The sequence below is a fragment of the Cryphonectria parasitica genome (genome assembly GCF_011745365.1).
Source record: "Cryphonectria parasitica EP155 unplaced genomic scaffold M406scaffold_2, whole genome shotgun sequence".
In the NCBI taxonomy this organism is placed as follows: Eukaryota; Fungi; Ascomycota; class Sordariomycetes; order Diaporthales; family Cryphonectriaceae; genus Cryphonectria; species Cryphonectria parasitica.
This window is the reverse complement of record NW_024468910.1, coordinates 3,962,677-3,981,605: the sequence shown is the minus strand read 5'-3', so window position 1 is coordinate 3,981,605 and position 18,929 is coordinate 3,962,677. Positions and strand designations below refer to the sequence as shown.

General features: G+C 54.6%; 5 protein-coding genes across 5 annotated transcripts; 4 read left to right on the top strand and 1 right to left on the bottom strand.

The window, feature by feature from the left end:
• Positions 1-1,065: 1,065 nt before the first annotated feature.
• M406DRAFT_327433 (cytochrome P450) lies at positions 1,066-3,020 on the top strand (the record flags this gene model as incomplete). The annotated part of the gene is made up of 3 exons (XM_040920207.1): positions 1,066-1,105; positions 1,253-1,362; positions 1,470-3,020. 3 exons carry the CDS (start codon positions 1,066-1,068, stop codon positions 3,018-3,020), a joined length of 1,701 nt encoding a protein of 566 aa, XP_040779987.1.
• A 523-nt stretch (positions 3,021-3,543) lies between these two features.
• On the top strand, positions 3,544-7,601 carry M406DRAFT_273584 (DNA repair protein). The gene is made up of 3 exons (XM_040918191.1): positions 3,544-4,363; positions 4,571-6,106; positions 6,158-7,601. Exons 1-3 carry the CDS (start codon positions 3,688-3,690, stop codon positions 7,300-7,302), a joined length of 3,357 nt encoding a protein of 1,118 aa, XP_040779986.1. The 5' UTR covers positions 3,544-3,687; the 3' UTR covers positions 7,303-7,601.
• Positions 7,602-7,823: 222 nt separating this feature from the next.
• Positions 7,824-9,415, top strand: M406DRAFT_71980 (uncharacterized protein; the record flags this gene model as incomplete). Its single annotated transcript, XM_040925512.1, has 2 exons — positions 7,824-8,438; positions 8,900-9,415. 2 exons carry the CDS (start codon positions 7,824-7,826, stop codon positions 9,413-9,415), a joined length of 1,131 nt encoding a protein of 376 aa, XP_040779985.1.
• A 1,811-nt stretch (positions 9,416-11,226) lies between these two features.
• On the bottom strand, positions 11,227-13,570 carry M406DRAFT_228315 (uncharacterized protein; the record flags this gene model as incomplete). The annotated part of the gene is made up of 4 exons (XM_040915790.1): positions 11,227-11,401; positions 11,500-11,969; positions 12,048-12,894; positions 13,449-13,570. Coding segments are annotated over 4 exons (1,614 nt in total), but the record flags the coding sequence as incomplete, so codon positions are not given.
• Positions 13,571-17,818: 4,248 nt separating this feature from the next.
• On the top strand, positions 17,819-18,874 carry M406DRAFT_45191 (uncharacterized protein; the record flags this gene model as incomplete). The annotated part of the gene is made up of 1 exon (XM_040924267.1): positions 17,819-18,874. One exon carries the CDS (start codon positions 17,819-17,821, stop codon positions 18,872-18,874), a length of 1,056 nt encoding a protein of 351 aa, XP_040779983.1.
• Between the last annotated feature and the right edge of the window lie 55 nt (positions 18,875-18,929).

The window sequence follows — 18,929 nt, the reverse complement described above, 5'->3', positions numbered from 1 at the left end:
CGTGCGAGAAGCTCAAGAGCAGCTCTCTCGTGCTGAACATGCATGGTGGTGGTTCGTTTTGACGACGAGGGGGTGGGAAAGTGCTGGGGACTTTGCCATGCTACCATAGTCGTGCTAATGTCACTAAGCGCGTAGGGGGTCCACAGCCTCTGCTTATTCATCATTACAGCACTGCACCCTGCTAAACCTTGGCCCCCCCCCCCCAACTACAGGAGCTCAGAACTGCATACCTTCTTCTGTTTACTCTATAAATTCTATTTTCATCTATAGTGTGTTGGAACCGTCGTTGGTAATTATGTGGTGACTTACTTTGACTCCCTTATTGCAATTGAAGTTCTTTATGAGCTGAGCAAAAACTTCAATTGCAGTAAGGGAGTCAATTATGCATAATAGCCTGTACTTTAATAACACCGTGCAACAATCAAGTAGGTAATACGACGCCTTTGTAAGGGTAAGTCAGCTAATCCCGCACGATGCTGCGTTGCTGCGCCGTACGAACCTGCAGCACCTCATCAAGTAAGCACTGCAGATGGCCATCAGGTGGTACGCCGATATTTTCTTCGACTAACGCGCCGAGTATGGAATCCTTGGTGTGTAGTGCCCTTTGACCATGCCGTGGGCATATGCAGCGTGATTGTTTAAGGATGACATGCCTTGCCCTGTTCTTCACATAAAGCATGATACAGATTTCAACAGAATACGCGTATGTCTAGGTGACTTACGGTATCACGGTGTCGATCTTGGACCTTGTTGACTCTGTGAAATCATCTCGGTTGCGACTCGCAGAAGTAGGAAGGGAAATACTTATATTTGCAACCTTCAATCTTCCGAAGCCTTCACTCAGCCCCTTGCCTCTTGCTGCATTGGCTTACATTCTCTACACACAAGTCCGTCTGGTTACTCAGTATCAGCGATCTCGGAAACAGGTGGGCATCATGGGTGCCATCTTCTCATCACCCGGGGGCACTTTGGCCGTGGGCATCGCTCTGGTTGTTCTGTAGGGAAACCCCCCTTTCATACTGCATCAAAAATGGCTTCCTATTGCCGTTGATCAAAAACGACATCATGCATCATGAGATCCATTCTGGGTCGATTCTGGGCCTATGTCAGCTCTTGCATATGGCCCTATCGACACAGATTATGTTTCTCAAATATCCTTCCGAGGGACATTACAACTCCTAAAAGGGAATCCACCCTCTTTCAGAAGACTTGCTAATACAGAACTGGGATAGATACGCTCTCTACCATGCAGCTCTTCCCAAACCGCTCGCGGGCATCCCGTACAACAGAGATGCTGCTCAGAAGCTATTTGGCGACGTGCCTGAGATGATGGGATATGTCATCAAGACCAAACGCATTTTCGTAAGTGGTTTCCCTGGCTACTTGGGTACGCGACCCCGCGAGCCAAGTAGCGCCTAGCCGTATAGTAATGATTGCAACGTCCTGTGGCTGACAGTTGACAATATTAGTGCTGGCTGACGTCGCTCACCACTCGGCACCAAAGCCCCATTATCCAGGCTTTCATCAAGCCCTTCTCACTGCCATGGGTAGTCGTCACGGATCCCTTCGAAAGCCAAGATATCCTGCTGCGGCGGACCAAGGAATTTGACCGATCTGGTTTCTTTGGCGACCTGATCAACGGGATCCTGCCGGAGCAGCACATCCAGTTTCTCTCGTCCGACGACCGCTTCAAGAAGAACCGAAACCTGATCAACCACCTGATGGCGCCCACATTCATCTCGCAGGTCTCGGCCCCCGAGGTCTACAAGGCCTCAACCACCATGATCAAAGTATGGCACCTCAAGTGCGATCTGGCGCAGGGACGGCCGTTTGCTGCACATGGCGACATCACCTCGCTCGCGCTCGATAGCATCTTTGCCAGCTCGTTCGGCCTGCCAGAGGCCGAGAGTAACACCTACCAGCGGCTGGAGATGATACAGCGGTGGAAGCCCGACCCGTCGCCGCCCGAGAAGAGCAACGTAGATACTCCCGTGCAGTTCCCAGAGAACGCCAGCGTGCCTGAGATCTTCTCGGCGGTCCTGATGCTGGCCAACTCGGTCACGGATACTCAGCTGTCGCCCGTGCCACGCCTGACATCTTGGGTGATCCGCAAGTTCCCTTATATGCGCAAGGCAACGGCAATCAAGGACAACTATATCCGTGGCAAGACGGAAGAATGCATTGCGCTCATTGAAGCGGGCCAGACGCAACCGCGCAGCGCGCTACACAGCGTATTGCTCCGCGAGCGCGATATCGCCGGCAAGGAGGGTCGGCCACCAGCATATCGACGACGCGGCATTGCAGACGAGTTCTTCGGCTTCATGACGGCAGGGCATGATACCAGCGCGACGACAGTTGCGTGGGGTGTGAAACTACTGGCTGACCATCCCGAGTCCCAGGACAAGCTGCGCAGGGAGCTCCGCGCCGCGCTGCCTGGTGCTGCGAGGGAGAAGCGCACCCCGACGTATGCAGAGCTGGCGACCACGCACGTCCCGTTTCTGGATGCGGTGGTCGAGGAGGTTTTGCGGCATGCCAACACGATCGCGTTCGTGGTGAGGCGCGCCCTGACTGATACGACCGTGCTGGGGCGGCGCATATCTGAGGGTACTGACGTCTTCCTCATGGCGAACGGTGCGGGGTATCTCGAGCCGAATATGAAGATTTCCGACTCGGAACGGAGCCCTGGGGCTCGGCGGGCTGAGGCCAAGGCTCTCACGGGCGCATGGGAGGATGGAGATACTGGGGTGTTCCGGCCAGAGCGGTGGCTCAAGACGGACGAGGACTCGGGTGCAGCAGTGTTTGACTCGATGGCGGGCCCTACGCTTGCCTTTGGACTGGGCCCCAGGGGCTGTTTTGGCAAGAAGCTGGCGATCCAGTCGCTGAAGCTGCAGTTTACGTTGCTGATCTGGAACTTCAACCTGCTGAAGTGCCCCGAGGCTCTGAGTGGATACAATGCTATCCAGAGATTTGCCAGAGAGCCGACTGACTGCTATGTCCGTCTGTCGAGTGCTGCTTTTTGAGGGTCTATCAGGTAGAAGAGGCTGGGTGGGCGACCGTCATCGTTCATCATGGTGTGTATACCAGTTGCAGGTGCCATCTCGTATCTGGAACAGCATCTTTTCATTTGTATCACCGAAGACATTGAAACAAGAGGGACAGTATTCTGGGAGTAGGTCCTCCAAATCCCATCAGAACTGGACTGAACATGTGATGAGAGACATACATGGCGGCGGGTGAAATGAAGGAGGAAAAAGGATGCAATGGGGATGGCAAAGGCAAGAGTGACAGACCATCGATCCCTTAACCCTCGCAGCTCCAAGGCTAGCAAAGTTGATTACATAAGCTCGCTCGACGCAACGGCTGGGGGATCTGGACCCTAACCCCAAAATGGTTATTCCTACCCAATGCGACATCTAGAGTGGAGGCGTTCAAACGCGCTTCACGTCACCCGAGTTCACGCACGTCGTTCAACATCCCATCGACACCCACCCTCATAGATACTCAGCATGACTTTCACTCAGCAAATTACCTTGGGCTTCATCTCCAGTATGCATGCCACTTTATTCTAACCTGTCTTTGAATTTCAAGTTTGGCACGACCATGAAGGTCAGATCAGTGACTTTTCAGTCTGGCTCGTTTGATCCGCTGCTGCCGTGATACGAGGACGCTGCCTCAGCCGTCGTCGCCATGGGCAGTCGACTAGACAAGAACTCCAGCGCTGTGCGCAAGCGCATCGAGGGCCACACATTCTCTGACGAGGGAGGCGAGGAATATGAGGCGAGCTCCTTTGGTGGTTTTGGCGACTACATGAGGCGGAAGAAGATCAAGCTGCAGAACCTCGACGCCGAGCTCAGGGATGCCAGCGGCAAGCCTCAGATCTTCAAGGGCATCGTTGCCCACGTCTCTGGATACACCCAGCCGCCCCTGCACATCCTCCACAGGGACCTCGTAGCACATGGTGCCGGGTTCCTGCAGTACCTCGACGGCAAGACCTCGGCAACGCACATCATCGCTTCGTCGCTGACGCCAAAGAAGGCCGTCGAGTTCAAGGACTACCGCATCGTCAAGCCGGCTTGGGTGGTTGACTCGATCGCCGCGGGTCGTATACTGCCGTGGTCCGACTACCGCGTGCTCGACGAGGGCCCGCGGCAGAAGCTCATCAGCTTCGACGGTGGCAAGCTCTCCTCACAGGCCAACACGCCGCAGAGGGGCTACAACGACCAAATCCAAAAGGGTTACTATGCCAGCCAGTTTAGGAACTCGGCGAGCTCGGCTACAAGGTTGGATAGTCGTAGTCCGTCCTCTGCGTCTCAGAATCCTACGTCATCCAAGTTCACACCATCGAAGCTGCGGCCGGCCGAAAGTATCGACGATGGCGATGATGATGATGATCAGGTTCATGATGGACTTGGGGGCTCTGACTTGGGTAACTTGGCCCCTGTCTCGGTGCCATCATCAAAACAGGACACCCACGCCGACGACCACCAGATAGCGGAGCCTATGCAAATTGATAATGACCTAGATCCAGGGGACCTCGGGCTGGTCCCAGATCAGGAAGACATACCCAGAGATCCTGATATACCTCCAGACAATGTGGGAAAGGGAATGCCTGGAAACACCCACGAGAAGCCCATGACGTCTGAGGAGCATAATGCCTGGCTGCTATCCGATCCAAGATTGAGAAAGTCGTCCACTGCAAACCCCGGCTTCCTTCAGCAATACTATGACCAAAGCCGTCTGCACCACCTCTCGACATGGAAGGCGGAGCTGAAGTCGAGGATGCAGAGACTTGCCAACGAGAAGAGTGCAGGGTCGCGCAAGGCTATCAAACGCCGCCCCGGAGCACGACGGTACATCATGCATGTCGACTTTGACAGCTTCTTCTGTGCCGTCTCCTTGAAAAATGCTCCCGAGTACATCGACAAACCCGCTGTGGTGGCGCATAGCACTGGTACCGGCTCGGAAATTGCCTCGTGCAATTACCCAGCGCGGAAATTTGGTGTCAAGAATGGCATGTGGATGAAGAGAGCACTGGAATTATGTGCGGATCTCAAGGTTCTACCGTACGACTTTCCGGCGTACGAGGAAGCCAGCAGACTTTTCTATGAGGCGATACTAGAGGTCGGTGGCATCGTGCAGAGCGTCAGTATTGACGAGGCACTGATCGACATTACTTCGCTCGTGCTGAGCGCTTCAGGATCAGACGGGCATGGTGTTTCTGAAGGGAGCATCTGGAGAGAGCAGGAGATTGCCAACAATATTGCTACAGACTTGCGGGCAAGGATCAAGGACAAGACGGGCTGCAACGTATCCGTTGGTATCGGAGGCAATATTCTGCTGGCCAAAGTTGCTCTCCGCCGGGCGAAACCAGCTGGACAATACCACATCATGCAAGAGGAGGTCCTGGACTTCCTAGGCGGGCTGAAGGTGGAAGACCTGCCTGGCGTCGCCTACAGCATCGGTGGGAAGCTAGAAGAAGTCGGCATCAGACTTGTCAAAGACATCCGCGAAGCTTCCAAAGAACGCCTCGTCTCTCTCCTGGGGCCGAAGACGGGCGAAAAGCTCTGGGAGTACTCCAGAGGCATCGATCGCGCCGAAGTAGGGGACCAGCCGGTACGAAAATCCGTCTCTGCAGAGATTAACTGGGGGATCCGCTTCATCAACCAGCCAGAGGCCGAAGAGTTTGTCATGAACTTGTGCAAGGAGCTTGAAAGACGGCTCCTGAACGAGGGCGTCAAAGGCACGCATCTCACCATGAAGATCATGCGCAGGTCTCTCGACGCACCCTTGGACCCTCCGAAGCATCTAGGCCATGGGAAATGTGACACGTTCAACAAGAGCGCCGTCTTTGGAGTGGCCACACATAACGCGGTGACTATTGGCAAGGAGGCTGTCTCCATCCTACGGTCCTTTAGATTCAGCCCGGGCGACTTGCGAGGCTTGGGTGTGCAGCTTCAGAAACTGGAACCGATCAAGGCGTCTGCGGCGCCTGATGGGAGCCAGAAGAGGCTGACATTCGGCGCCTTCGTCGCTGCTTCAGTCAATCCCGCAACAAAGAAAGCAGAAGCTTGTCCGACTAAGGGTATTGACGAGATATCAGAATTTGGTAGCCCTGAGCAGTCGAAAACGATCAATCATCACCAGGCACGGCGGAAAGATCCTTCTGATGACCCCATCGCGGAGGATCCTGTGACGCCTCAGAAACCAAAACACCCTGCAGTACACCCGGCTCTGGCCCTCGCGAGAGCTAACGAGGCGGATGAGAAAGCCAGCACGCCATTGAATATGATGGGGACACAGTTCATTATGCCGACCAATCCGGATGCTGCTGTCATAGCGGACCTGCCCCAGGACATTCGCAGCCGGCTGATGGCCCAATCAAAGCCACGTGGGTCTGGGGCTGGCCTGTCCAGGGACCAGTCCCCTGCAGGCATGGATGATGAGATCCCGTCTGATATCGATCCTGAGGTGTTCAGCGCCCTCCCAAAAGACGTGCAGATGGAGGTGTTGGCGTCGTATGGTGAAAGACGTGGGCAGCCTAACCCAGCGCAGCCACAGACCCCCCAGGCAGACGGGACGGGTGCCCGTCAGCAGATCAGGAAGAGCCCTGCCCAGCAACGGGGCCGAGGTGGGATACGGGGCATGCTGAGCCGGACTCGCGAGAGACAGCATGATGCCACTGCCGGGCGGGTACAGACCAACTTTGTCACCATGAATAATAACAGGAGAGCAGCAATGGAGACTGTCGTCGACGAGATCATCGAAGAGCTTGACCCGGCCTTCCTGGCCGAGCTGCCCGAGGAGGTTCGAAGAGATATTGTGGCAGATCACCGCAGGCAGAAGCTGGCTCAACAGGCCGGACTCGGCCTGAGTCTGCCAGGTCCAGCACGGCGCAGTGCTGCTGGTCGTGCCAGGGAACTGACGAGCGGTGGACAGACCAAGATCAACTTCCCGAAACAACCGGCAAAGGTTCCATTTGCAGCAACATCGCTGTCGTCGGTCCAGGAGGTGAAGGACATGCTGAGCGCATGGCACCGCGAGACGAAGGACGAGGGTCCGCACCATGCTGACGTGCAAGTGCTCGAGACATATCTCGCGCGTGTTGTCACCGAGGAGAGAGACATGGAGAAGGCGAGGAAGCTGGTCAGGTGGCTCGATTGGATTATCGAAGAGGAGGATGACGAAGAAGGAGCTGCTGCACCTAGTCGGGGGAGACAGCGCTGGAGAGAAGCTCTGGCCGGCATCAAGAGTTCAGTGCAGGGTGCTCTGTGCGAGAGAGGCCTGGGCCCCATGACATTTTGAGTTACTTCAAAAGCGAGGACATTTGGACAATGGGTCGTTCAGTTTTGGTCTGATGACGACTGATGATAATGACAACGACGACGATTACGACACGTCAGGGTGAAGCGCGTCCTTGTCGAGTTTTGACGGACATGAAATGAATGGCATGGCCACGTTGGTGGTATCTGAACAACAGGCCGAGTCGAATTATCACACTTTGCCGACCCGGATTTATACAGGGTTTGATAAAAAGGTTATCCGTGTTTTCCCTCTCCTTGTCGCTTGGCTCTTAATAGGCTGCTGACTGCGGGAGAGCCCACCCAATCATGAGAAAGTGAATGGAAAAGAGGAGAATGTCTCGGTCCCCAATGCCGAAGCGAGTCCATACATAGTAGATGACTATGCAGCGGGGGAGGAATTGCATATGTGTGAGATCGACCTCCCCGCATGCACGACGGATACACCGATCCGTCTACGCCTCCGCTCCTCACCCCACCCCCAACTCAGATATACATACATATACACATATATACACATGCACCATGTCTGACGCCGAGCAGCAGCAGCAGCAGCAGCAGCACAAGGATCCCCAACCCCCAAAGCAGCCTCCAGGCCTGCGAACCATCGACTTCTCCACAAGCCAGCCCCTCCGCCAGATGACAACCACCCTCCGCCGCGTCTGGCTCCTCGACCCATCGCTGTCCCGCGAAGAGCTCGCGGACCCCGCCACCGTGCAGGAGCGCTTCCGCTCCCTCTGCGAGGCCGTCTCCGGGGAGATCACCTCTGACAACGACGACGACGATGAGGCACGGTGGGACCACGCCCGCTGGCTCGGCCGCACCAAGCTGCCGCTCCTGGGCGCGCCCGTCGTGCAGGTCTGGGTGGACCCGCCGCCCCCGCACAGCGCCGAGTCGCCGTTCCGGGAGGGTGTGTATGACAGCTACCGGCACGTATTTGCGGACCTCTGGCGGGTGTTGCAGGCGGAGGAGCAGGAGCAGGAGGAGGAGGAGGAGGAGGCAGGAGGAGGAAGAAAAGGAAAAATGCTGGACCGGTTCGACGCGGCGGACGGGTCGGCTGTGTCGCTCGGGGTGCTGAGGACCCCGTTCGCCAAGGGCGAGGAGCTGCTGGCGTACCCGACGGACACGTTCCTGTGTCCTGTCTGGATCCGCCCTCGGGCACGCGTCACGTTCTCTGTCGGGGGCCGGGGCCATTCCTGGTCTGCGGGGATGGGCCAGGAGGAGAAGGGGACGTGGGCGACGGGGATCTGGGTGCAGGGCGAGGCCGAGGTTACCTTGTCGACTGAGGTAGAGGACCCGAGCGAGGATGGACTTACGATTACGGCTGTGTTTGTGGCGGGACACTGTCGGAGGAGGGATGGGGAGGGGGAGGGGGAGGGAGGAGAAGGGGATGATGAAAGATGACGACGACGACGAGGCTCCGGCGGGGGGGAGAGGAGCCTTGCCATTTATCACCGAGGGATATGATTTGTTTTTTTGTCTTGCTGCACGAGTCCTCTTGGTGGCTAGACTGCGATAGAAACGTGGTGGTCACATAGTACGTCTGACGGAAATGAGACTTTCTTCTTCTCTTTTTCTCTTCTTTCTTCTGCCCGGAAAAGGAAAAGAAGAAGAAGAAGAGGTATGAGCACCCAAACCACCTCACCTCCCACCTCCACAAGCCCACCCTCCATCATTCTCCCCCCGTCTTCCCACCGCCCCCCTCCACCCGATCCACCCACTCCCTCCCCCGCCCCATCAAGACAAAAGCCTCATCCGCCGTCTTCTTACTATCCAAAAACTCCACACACCGCCTAACCCTACCCCCACCCTCCTCCATCTCCAAAATAAACACATACTCCCCCTCATACGTCCACATGTCTTCCTCCTTCACTTCCCCCCTCTCCTTACCACCACCGTCCTCCTCCCGGAGGACCCCCCTGACAACCTCCTCCCGAAACAGCGCAGAAGACGTAGCCCACACCACCACACTGTTCGAGCCCTCGCTCTCCCAGACTTGCGTGGGCGTGATGGGGATCCCGGCCAGGACCTTGCGCAGGTCGCCGATGAACGCGAGGAGGCTGGCGCGGTTGTGGGCCGGGAGGTGGAGGGACGCCGGGGCCATGATGTGCTCGTAGTCCGGGGTGATGAGGGAGTCGAGGAGGACTAGGTCTAGGGTGGCGAAGTGGGCAAGGTAGGATCTGGCCGTCTGCATGCGGGTCGACTCTTCTTGGGTCATGGTGGTTTTTTGGTTTTTTTTGGGGGGGTAACAGTGTTGATGAGATGGAAATTGTGGAAAGGGTGCTTGAGTGAGCGGGTGAACGCTTGATCAGTCGATGTGTGTGTGTGTTTGTATGTGTGTTTGTATGTGTGTTTGTATGTGTGTGTTTGGTATCTCGTGGAGAGGCTGATAGTAAGAAGGCTTCAACTCAAAGAAGCAGAGCTGGTAAATAATATATTCCTCCTTGTCTGTGACGGAGATTGCGTACTTACCAATCTAAGTCCGTTTTGAACATCATCGCCTTATAACAAAAGACAAGAGATAGGCGGGGTTTAGAAGACGATATTTCCGATTAGGTGAATACATCATCATATGCGACCTTGCATAATATAAGCCCAGACGACGGTCAGCATCCCTTTGGGTAGGAGTGACCAGATGGATGCCCACATCCACATCTCCTCTTGCGCCCCTCTTGCAGATATTTATCTGCCTTCAGCTGGTTTTGGTCTTCCAAGATAAATTGTAATCAGACCGCGATATCAAAAGTAGCCTCGAAAACCTCCCAAGTCACAATCTCCTCCTCCCTTTATGCCCAGAAACTCCCCATGCGCCTGTAGAATCGGTATCTACATCGAGTCCCTCAGAGATCTCTCGCAGCCGAACAGAAGAATGAACGGGAAATAAAGAAAGAAGGCAACCAAAGGAAGAAGAAAAATTATTGTGGCTGACAGGTCCTTAGGTTGAACTGTTGACTGCCCATAAATGAGACCACTGCTACTCCCCGCCTGCGGTGAACGGTCGCTCACTCACTTTCGGCCCGGAACAATGGCTCCAACTACCGAATAGGTAAGACAGTACAACTTAGTTGAGCTCAGTAAAGAGATCGCTCATAAAAACGACAGGACGGGATGCATCCTATTGCCCTGCAATGGGAAGTATCCACAAATTGATGTGTTTCAAACAATGTTCCCCAGACATAGTGACAATCGTGCTTACCCCTGGGCTGGGGTTGACTGCAGAGACATACACCAAAACTCGAAAGAGGGGCGCGCAGGAGCATCAAGTGATGGCTTGGCGTTGAAGCAATAGCATCAAGCGACTGCCAAACCTCGATCGAAATTTCTCGAGCTTTTGATCGACTGAATGTGTTACTGAGATGCCCAATGGTGCCTGACCACTGGCCTTTTCCCCCCGCGTACGGTCATTCATGTATTCGAAAACAACATTGCACGAGTGATGTCGACCTCATTGAGTGAGGGCGTTGAGCTCGGACAAAAGAGGTGACGATGCGCCTTCCCTAGTGTCGAAGATGAATGGCGCTGCTCACTGGCCGTACCAAGCTCTTTGAGCATCCGGGTGAGCACCTTCAGCAGCACCTTCAGCTCCCAGAAAGTCCATCCACGCATCGTCCATAAACTGGTCTGCCGCTTCGAAGGGGGGCACATTAGGCCACATCATGGGATACACACTTTCCATCTGCGTCTGTGGGCTTTCGTCAACGGCCAACATCATCTCGTCCATGTGCTGCTGGTGGTATGGGCCCTGGTGGTGTGATGATTCATGCTGCTGCTGCTGCTGCTGCTGGTGCTGCATGTGGGCATGTGGGCCTCCGTTGCCATGATGGGGGCTGTTCATCATGTGACTCGATATCGACGGAATGTTATCCGCCGGGTTCATGCTTGGTGAGGCCTGCGGGAACGGCGGTGGGACATGATCCAGATAGCGTCCACACAGCTCAGCAATGACGCCGTAGCACCGTGCCGCGCTGACGTTGACAGGTGCGAGAGAGGCGACTGTCTGCAAGGCGGTGGTGATCTGACGGCGCCAGTCGGCAGCCTGGTCCGACAGAGGCAGGTTTCGAAGACAGATACAGGGAATCAGCGCAGCTTGGAAGATGAAATACCTAGGTGTGGATGCCTCAGATTAGATGGACTGGTTCTGATTGATGGGGGTCGTTGCAAGGGGAGGAAGAAAGAATGATGAGGGCTCTGCATGACTTACAAAGCATACCAGGCGCCCATTCGCGTATTTTCGTTGGAGGACCAATAAGTGCTGATAGAGGTAATGGTGTACTTGGCATCGGCCAGACAGCTGTTGTAGGCATGCAGGCTGGCAGGCGAGTCATCATCCGGACGACCGTCGCGGGCCCGGAAAGCCTTGCGGATCACAAAGGGGCGGTACATGATGATGCGGAAATTCCGGTACCGCCAGCTCAGGCCCACATGGGCAAATGTGTACTGCGGCGGGACAGTGGCTGACTCGGCGAAACAGGGCGGGATTTGCTTCAGCCAGGGCTCGATGCGCTCCTTGTCGAGCTCCACAAGCTCTTCGGCGCCTGGCAGGGGCTTGCCGATCACTCTGGTATAGATGTAATTTGTGGCGAGGTGGAAGGATGCCTGTATCCGAACAGCGGTGTAGGGTGTAATGTCAGAGGTCTCGGCAGGATAGCTGAGCGAATTTGGTGTGAGTTCCTATAAAATAATGGGTCAGTGCGTGCTGTCGTCGGATCAAGTGTGAGTCGCTTGACAAGGCGGAGTGGAGATACCGACCCGATCGTGAACGTTTCTCGGCAGAGACACCTCGACGCCGTCAAAGGGCCAGGTAAGCGGTCTGCTGAAGGTGATGGTGGCACCACAGTCGAAGACGCAGAGCGACCACCAAACCCTGCGCCGGATCTCCATGTTGAGGGGTGAGATGTTCCAGCCCTGGAATTCCTTGTGCAGCCCCAGCCCCATGGCCATCCTCACTGCAAGACCCAGGTAGTTGTATGCCGAGTTCGGCCTGTCCCGTTTCTGCTGATAGTTGGACGTGAGGGTCAGCGCCTGGACCAGGGTCAGGTTGCCGAGCTCCAGGAAGTTGAAGGTCAGGATGGACCGGGCCTGTGCGAAGAGCTGGAGGTCGAGGTTTTCTGGGGAGTTGGCAGAGCTCCAGACACCGATAGCAGCCACGACGTAGGCGAGAACAAGCCACGAGTCGCCATGGGGGCGGGGGATGACCTCAGAGAACTGGGCCCTGAACGTCGGCTCGTGGAGGATGGGATAGCTGAGGTGGAAGAGCTTGAAGTAGGCGTCGATCATGATGTCGGCGATCTGTCGGTTGGGGTTGGGCTGCTGGATCATGGACGGGTAGGAGCTCATAGACGGCCTCGACCTCGTCTGGGAGGTCCGCCTCTTCATGTTGGGCTCCAGCAGCCGGATGAAGGCCGCACCCGAGGCCACGCCAAGATAGCCGCCCTCCTTCTCGCCAACCGAGAGCGAGGCCATGCCATCCAGAGCTGTGTCGTCTGGGTCGTTCGGGTTAGGCGACAGTGCGGCGGCCAGGCTCGCCATGTCGTCCTGCTCATCCCATTCAAAGTCATCGGTGGCAGGGGGCGTCTCCAGGATGGTAGACATGCCCCTCTGAGGCACACGGAATGGGGCCAGCCGTCCGTTCTCAGCACGCTGGGGTTGATACTCAGCAGGAGGTTTGAGATCGGCGGCGCCGGCGTGGGCCGGTGTCAAGCCTCGGCTGCCCATAGCTGGCTCATTGTCGTGAGGCGCATCGTCGGAAGGCTCGGGCTTCACCTGAGACGGGGTCTTGATGGTGCTGGAGGAGCCTGATGCCGAGCCTGGCTGGTCAAGCTTACTAAAGTCGAAGGATGACTCGCTTGATGTCGTGTTTGGCCTCTGCGAGGGAGAAGCGCTCGATGCAGATGCACCGCCCTTCTGTGGTAGGAGATGAGGCGGCAGGAGGGCGCGCATCTGGCGGACCAGTGCCTCGGCCCTCTCCAGCCTCTCCTCTACCTCGGTCAGGTGTCTGTGTGCATTGGTTAGTGCTGGAACGACAACACAGTAGACGTTAAGTGTGAAGAGATAGGAAGGGGAGGGGGCGGAAGTGGTGGTGGTGGTGGTGGTGATGATGGTGGAGGAGGTCCTTAAGTAGAGAGCGAGATGCAGGAATCAAAGACCCACTTTCTGGTCAACGGGGTACGTGAGTGTTTCTCATAGAGACAGTGTCTCCTGTACTTGACACAGAGGTTACATGTTGGTATTGCCTTGTTGCATTTGGACTTGCGACGTCGACATTCTTTGCAGGCCTGGTCAGCAAAGCCGAGCGGGATGTCGAGGTCTCCGAGTCCGGCGCCAAGGTTCAGAGCCAGATCTGAAGTTCCTGACCCGAGGCCGGAATGGCCCTCTGAAAGGCTGGTGGCGTCTGCTGATGGCGAGCTGTCGTCCATTTTTCTCTGTGCGTCCTTTTGTCGGGAGCCAGGTTTCTGCTCGAGAAGGAGGAGAGAAGGAGGAGGAGGAGCAGGTGTTGGTGGTGATCGAGTTTTGTGATGAAGAAGGAGGGTTGTGGGAAAGGATGAGCGTGAGCCCGACACGGGCTGCGGCAAGAGCGAGTTGGCGGTTCAGGTTCAGGTACAAGTCCTGTTCTTTAGTTGGTCACGCCTGGACTCACGATGTTTTACGGCGGCCTGTCCACCTGTCTGACTGGCCCGTCCTCGCTGGCCCAGTGGAGGCTCCAGCCCGCAAGCCCCACGCTAAACCCGCTGGAAACTCTCAAACGTCACTGGCCCGAGATGCACTCCAGCCACTATGGGGGTTGGTTACTCAGCAGAGGCACTAACAGCAGAGCATTTTTCGCCCCAAAGGTTGTGTGGAGATGGGGGAAGGCCGGGTTGTGGAGGGTTTTTTCTTCTTCTTGTTTTTCTAAAGAAAAAAGTAATAATGGCGGATCCACCCTTTCTTTTTGTTTTGGCAGCTTCTTATGACCATGTACCATCTTCGTCTTCCAGCAGCTGTCACAGATTTCTTGACATATTTCATGTTCTCATTCAGCTAAAGAAGACAAAATTAGTTGACACATGAACCATCCCCACATAACAAACAGCATTCCTGGTGTTCAAGCTCTGTATTCTCGTTGACCTTGGTGAGCGAGAGAGATGTGATGCTGTATGCTGCTGAGCTGTAGCTCACTGCAGTTCTCAAACTCAACATCCATCAGTGCAGCTGGCTTCAGATTCATCAACGCTAACCTACAACAATAGACTCTACCACTAGGCACATAAAAATATGATGATGTTGATGACATTGGACAGTGATATTTCATATGAGAAACTGTCAAACCATACTTTTAGCAGACAAGAGCTACTGGCCTGGACTGCCATATAGTGAGAACCATTGAGCAGTTTTGAAGTTATATACCTGAAAACAAAAGGTCAAGGAATCTGTCTAACTGATCAAGCTTGTGCATTGGGGCATAGTCGCCTTTAACATTAGTAGCCTTGTACCCTACTTAGACACAAACATCAAGATCCTATGCAATGGCTGCTGATGCAGTTGAAATCTTTAGCAGAAAGCCCCATTCCAAACCAGCTGGGAATCATCAGACGTCACTAGCCGCATTGCACTCAAGGGCTGGTTACTCAGTAGCAGCAGCAGCAGCAGCAGCAGCACTAGCACTAACAGCAAAACACTCCCCGCTTTTATAACCCCCAAAAGGTGTGGACAGGGGAAGGCTTGGGGGTTATTAAAAAAAAAAATCCACATGCTGTTTCTTGTGCTGCTTCTTTTGTAATCTTCCTCTTCCGGAAGCTGGTACGCGCCTCAACCAACTGTTCCAAAAGTCATCGTCGACACAGAAGTCCTCCATATGGTATAGCCCAGCTCCCTTGCCATTTTAATATAACCACCTGGCCACGATATCAACACAATTTCCTTGGCCCATTGATTACGTACCTCATCCTTTCGAGGACCCTGAATCAATCTGACTGCCTCCTTACGGTGCATAATACTAACTGTAGCACGTACATGACAGCCACGCTAGTGCAGTCAAATGACCTGAAGGTAGGGCTCCTTCGGGTGTGGCGATTCAGGGTCCTCTCGGTCCCCCCTTAAAATAGCCCCCTTGGGTTTTCAAGTCAGGCACACACAAGCCACCCGGTAGCCCTTCCCATTGGCAAACACTTCATCAGCCCCTCTCTGGACAAAAGAGAGTTCAGGGGGGGGGGGAGGGCCAACTGACTTCCATCCAGGTCCCAGCATGACGAGGTATCTTGTCAAGGTCTGGAACGTTGTGCATCAATGCCTATACTGTCTCTTTCACGACCTGGTGGCTCATGTCAAAGGCAACAACAATACAACAACATGTTTCAACCACTACTGCCTGTGACAACTAAGTAGGTAGAGACAACGCAGTGCAGGCCTGCGATCCACCTCCACACCGACGGCTCGTGCTCCGCAGTCCCCGGACCCTGGACGAACTGCTCCCAAAGCCCTAGCCCCCCCCCCCCCTTCCATCCTCGGTTGACCCCTCCGAACCGGCAAGCTGCCTCGATGAACTCGGCCGGGGGTGTGTTGTGCCCACAGTTGCCCGTCGACCAGCCTCGCTCTGTCCTGAAGGGAGCGGGCGACATTCGAGGCCATCTTGACACGGCCCAACCGGCCCTGTCGTCTTCTCCTGTCCACCTGGCCTCCTTTGCTGACTCCATATGGCTTTGTTTACTTTCTAGGATCTGACTCGTTACAACTATGTATACATCCCATCTCAGATTTGTCAAAGTGTTCAGCTGTGGCCTCCTCCTCCTGCCGCTGGAATGTCACGACACGATTCCCGATCTGCCGATGTCGGCATGATTCGCCATGTATTTTATACGAGGGAGACGGGTTTAGCGACTGGACAACCTCGTACCGGGGCGCTTCATGAGATTTGAGTCTACGGCATGTAAATCAGATCTGGTTGAGGTCGATAAGGTCCACTTCCATCTGACCTCCCCCGAGCCCCGAGTCATGCAAGTTTTGCACGCCCATTATGAACATGCCTTATAAATCCCAAGACGACAATATCTAGCACGTACGACCATACCTAGTGGAGAACTTGGGATCCCGTCTGCTCTCCCCTAAATAAGCCACTAAGGGCCGGATTAGTAGTTAAGTGGGTGACCATTAGCGAATACCCGGTATTGTACGTTTTGATACTTTTTTTTTCTTTCTCTCTCCTTCTGGACATGGCCCCCTCATCTTTGGAAGAATAATGGTTTCCTCCCCTTCTTGACAGTAAATGACATTCAGAGAATCATTGAAATGATCAAAGCATTTGGGAGTATATACAGCCATCTAATTAATTTCTAATCCGTTGAGGCCTTAGCACTTTTGTTCCTTTGAAAGTCGTCCAAGCCCTGCTCTCTCTCTCACACTCACTCTCATACCACGCACAGCATCATTATAGTATGCTGCCCAAGAGTGATATGTATCGTTCATTCTTGTAAGTGGAAGGAATTGCTTTGGGCTTTTGTTGGTGAACAAGCTTATTTGGTGCAGCAAATCTCTAGGACTAACATGGGCGTAGATGCGATGTGCAAACAGAAGATGTTTACCATCATTTTCTTCGGATTCAATGCACAACAAGTCAGTGAGCACTTGGTTTGCTCTTGGGTGTGTGCAAAGATGCACTGTCAACTTCCCAACTGCATTTATACTACCGTGGAGGGATTCCCGTACAACGTGATACTACAGGCAGAATATAGTAAAGACAGCACTACCAATGATCAGTATAACACAATTTTCTGGGTAGTTATTTCTTTACTTGTCCTACTAGTACCCTAGGCAAGGCAGTGGCCATTATTACTAATTCTGACTGTGATTTGTGTCTTCTTTTCTTTTTATCATGGCTAATAATTGTCTTGGGGCAATAGAAAGCCAATTAAGCCACACAAGATATCACAACTCTTCGCACAATTTCTTGTATTGCTCTCAAGATTTCTGGATTGACAACCCAGCCATGCGAAAATCAGCTGCTTCAACTTCCATAGTCGACAACTTGCTCAGAGCAAGGTGGTCGTTGAGTGGATGGACAACCAAGGACCATTCACAGTACATAATTGATCGTGAACTACCAATGAGCTACTCCGTGTGCTGAACATGCTGACAGTGACATGATCAACAGTTTTCTCCAAATTCTTGTCCAGTCAAACAATGACACATTGGTCTGGTCATACAAGAAACCTGTAACCCCCCAGTACTAAAGTTGGCATCCCTGGACACTGTGACGGGATTGTGCAGGTGGGGGGGGGGGGGCTATCTCATGTAACTAAGGACTTCCCGGACGAAAGCTCCGTGAGTCACTTATCAATTAAAATAAAACCCAAGACCTCTACACCCTCAACCAAAAATGATAAACCAACTTGGGACGGATTTTTTTTCTTCTTTCCTTTTTCAATGTTACTGCTTGGTGCAACATTAATAATCCCCTTTCTTCTCCCCTCTCAATACTTGGCACATATAGGTAGCAAGCAGCGTGACCGTCCTTGAAGACCCAGCCTCAACCCCATCCATTCCTTATCATGCACTTCGTGACCGTCGACGTCTTCACAGACACTCCCTTCCGAGGGAACCCGCTCGCCATCGTCATAGTCGAGGACAAAGAGCGAGCCTCGCTGGAGGCGAGCTCAGAAGACAGTCCCAACAACAACACTAAGCAGCTCATCGCTAAGGAGTTCAACCTCTCCGAGACGGTATTCCTCTTCCTCCGCCCAGGCGAGACCCTCGCCTCGCCCGACCGCTCTTCGCCCGAGCGCGAGATGGGCATCTTCACCACCGAGACAGAGCTCCCCTTTGCCGGCCACCCGACCATCGGCACCGCCTATTTCGTCCTGCACCACCTGGGCTGGGACTTTGTTACTACTCTCCTGCCACGCGCAGGACCCATTGCCATCTCTCGTTCCTCCTCCTCCTCCTCCTCCTCCTCCTCCTCCTCGCCCACAGCAGAGGGCGTGACGGCTCGCATCCCGCACGACGTGCACCTGCACTCGCGCACCCTCCGCTCCCTCTACGAGCTGGGCGACGCCGGCGTCACGGCCCACATCCACCCTGCCCTGCACCCTGACCCCGAGGTGCGCACCGCCGAGCTCGACGCCCCCATCTTCAGCATCGTGCGCGGCATGACCTTCCTGCTCGTCCGCCTGTCCAGCCTCGAGCAGCTCGCCAGCGTCACCGCCGCGGGCCATCTGGACCTGGGCAACTATATCAGCCTGCTGGACGCCGGGTCCTGGGGCCATGGCTTTGTGTCGCGGTACTATTACTATGTCGACCCAACAAAGAGCGGCGGCCAAGGTGATGTGAGGACTGAGGCGGTGAGGACGCGCATGGTGGAGTTGGCGTTTGAGGATCCTGCCACGGGGAGCGCGGCTTCGTCTCTGGCTTGTTACTTGACCCTGCAGGGCGATGCGGAGAAGATGAAGTATCTGGTCACGCAGGGGGTTGAGATTGGGAGGAAGAGCGATATCGTGGTGGAGGTCGATGCGGCTTATGTTGCTGGGAGGGGTGGGACAAAAGAGATCAGGGAGGTAAGGCTGGGTGGGACTGCGAGGATGGTCATGAGTGGCGAGATTAATGTCTGAGGAGGAAGTGAAGGACGATAAACTGTTTTCTCTGGCTGGAAGGAAGGGTGTAATG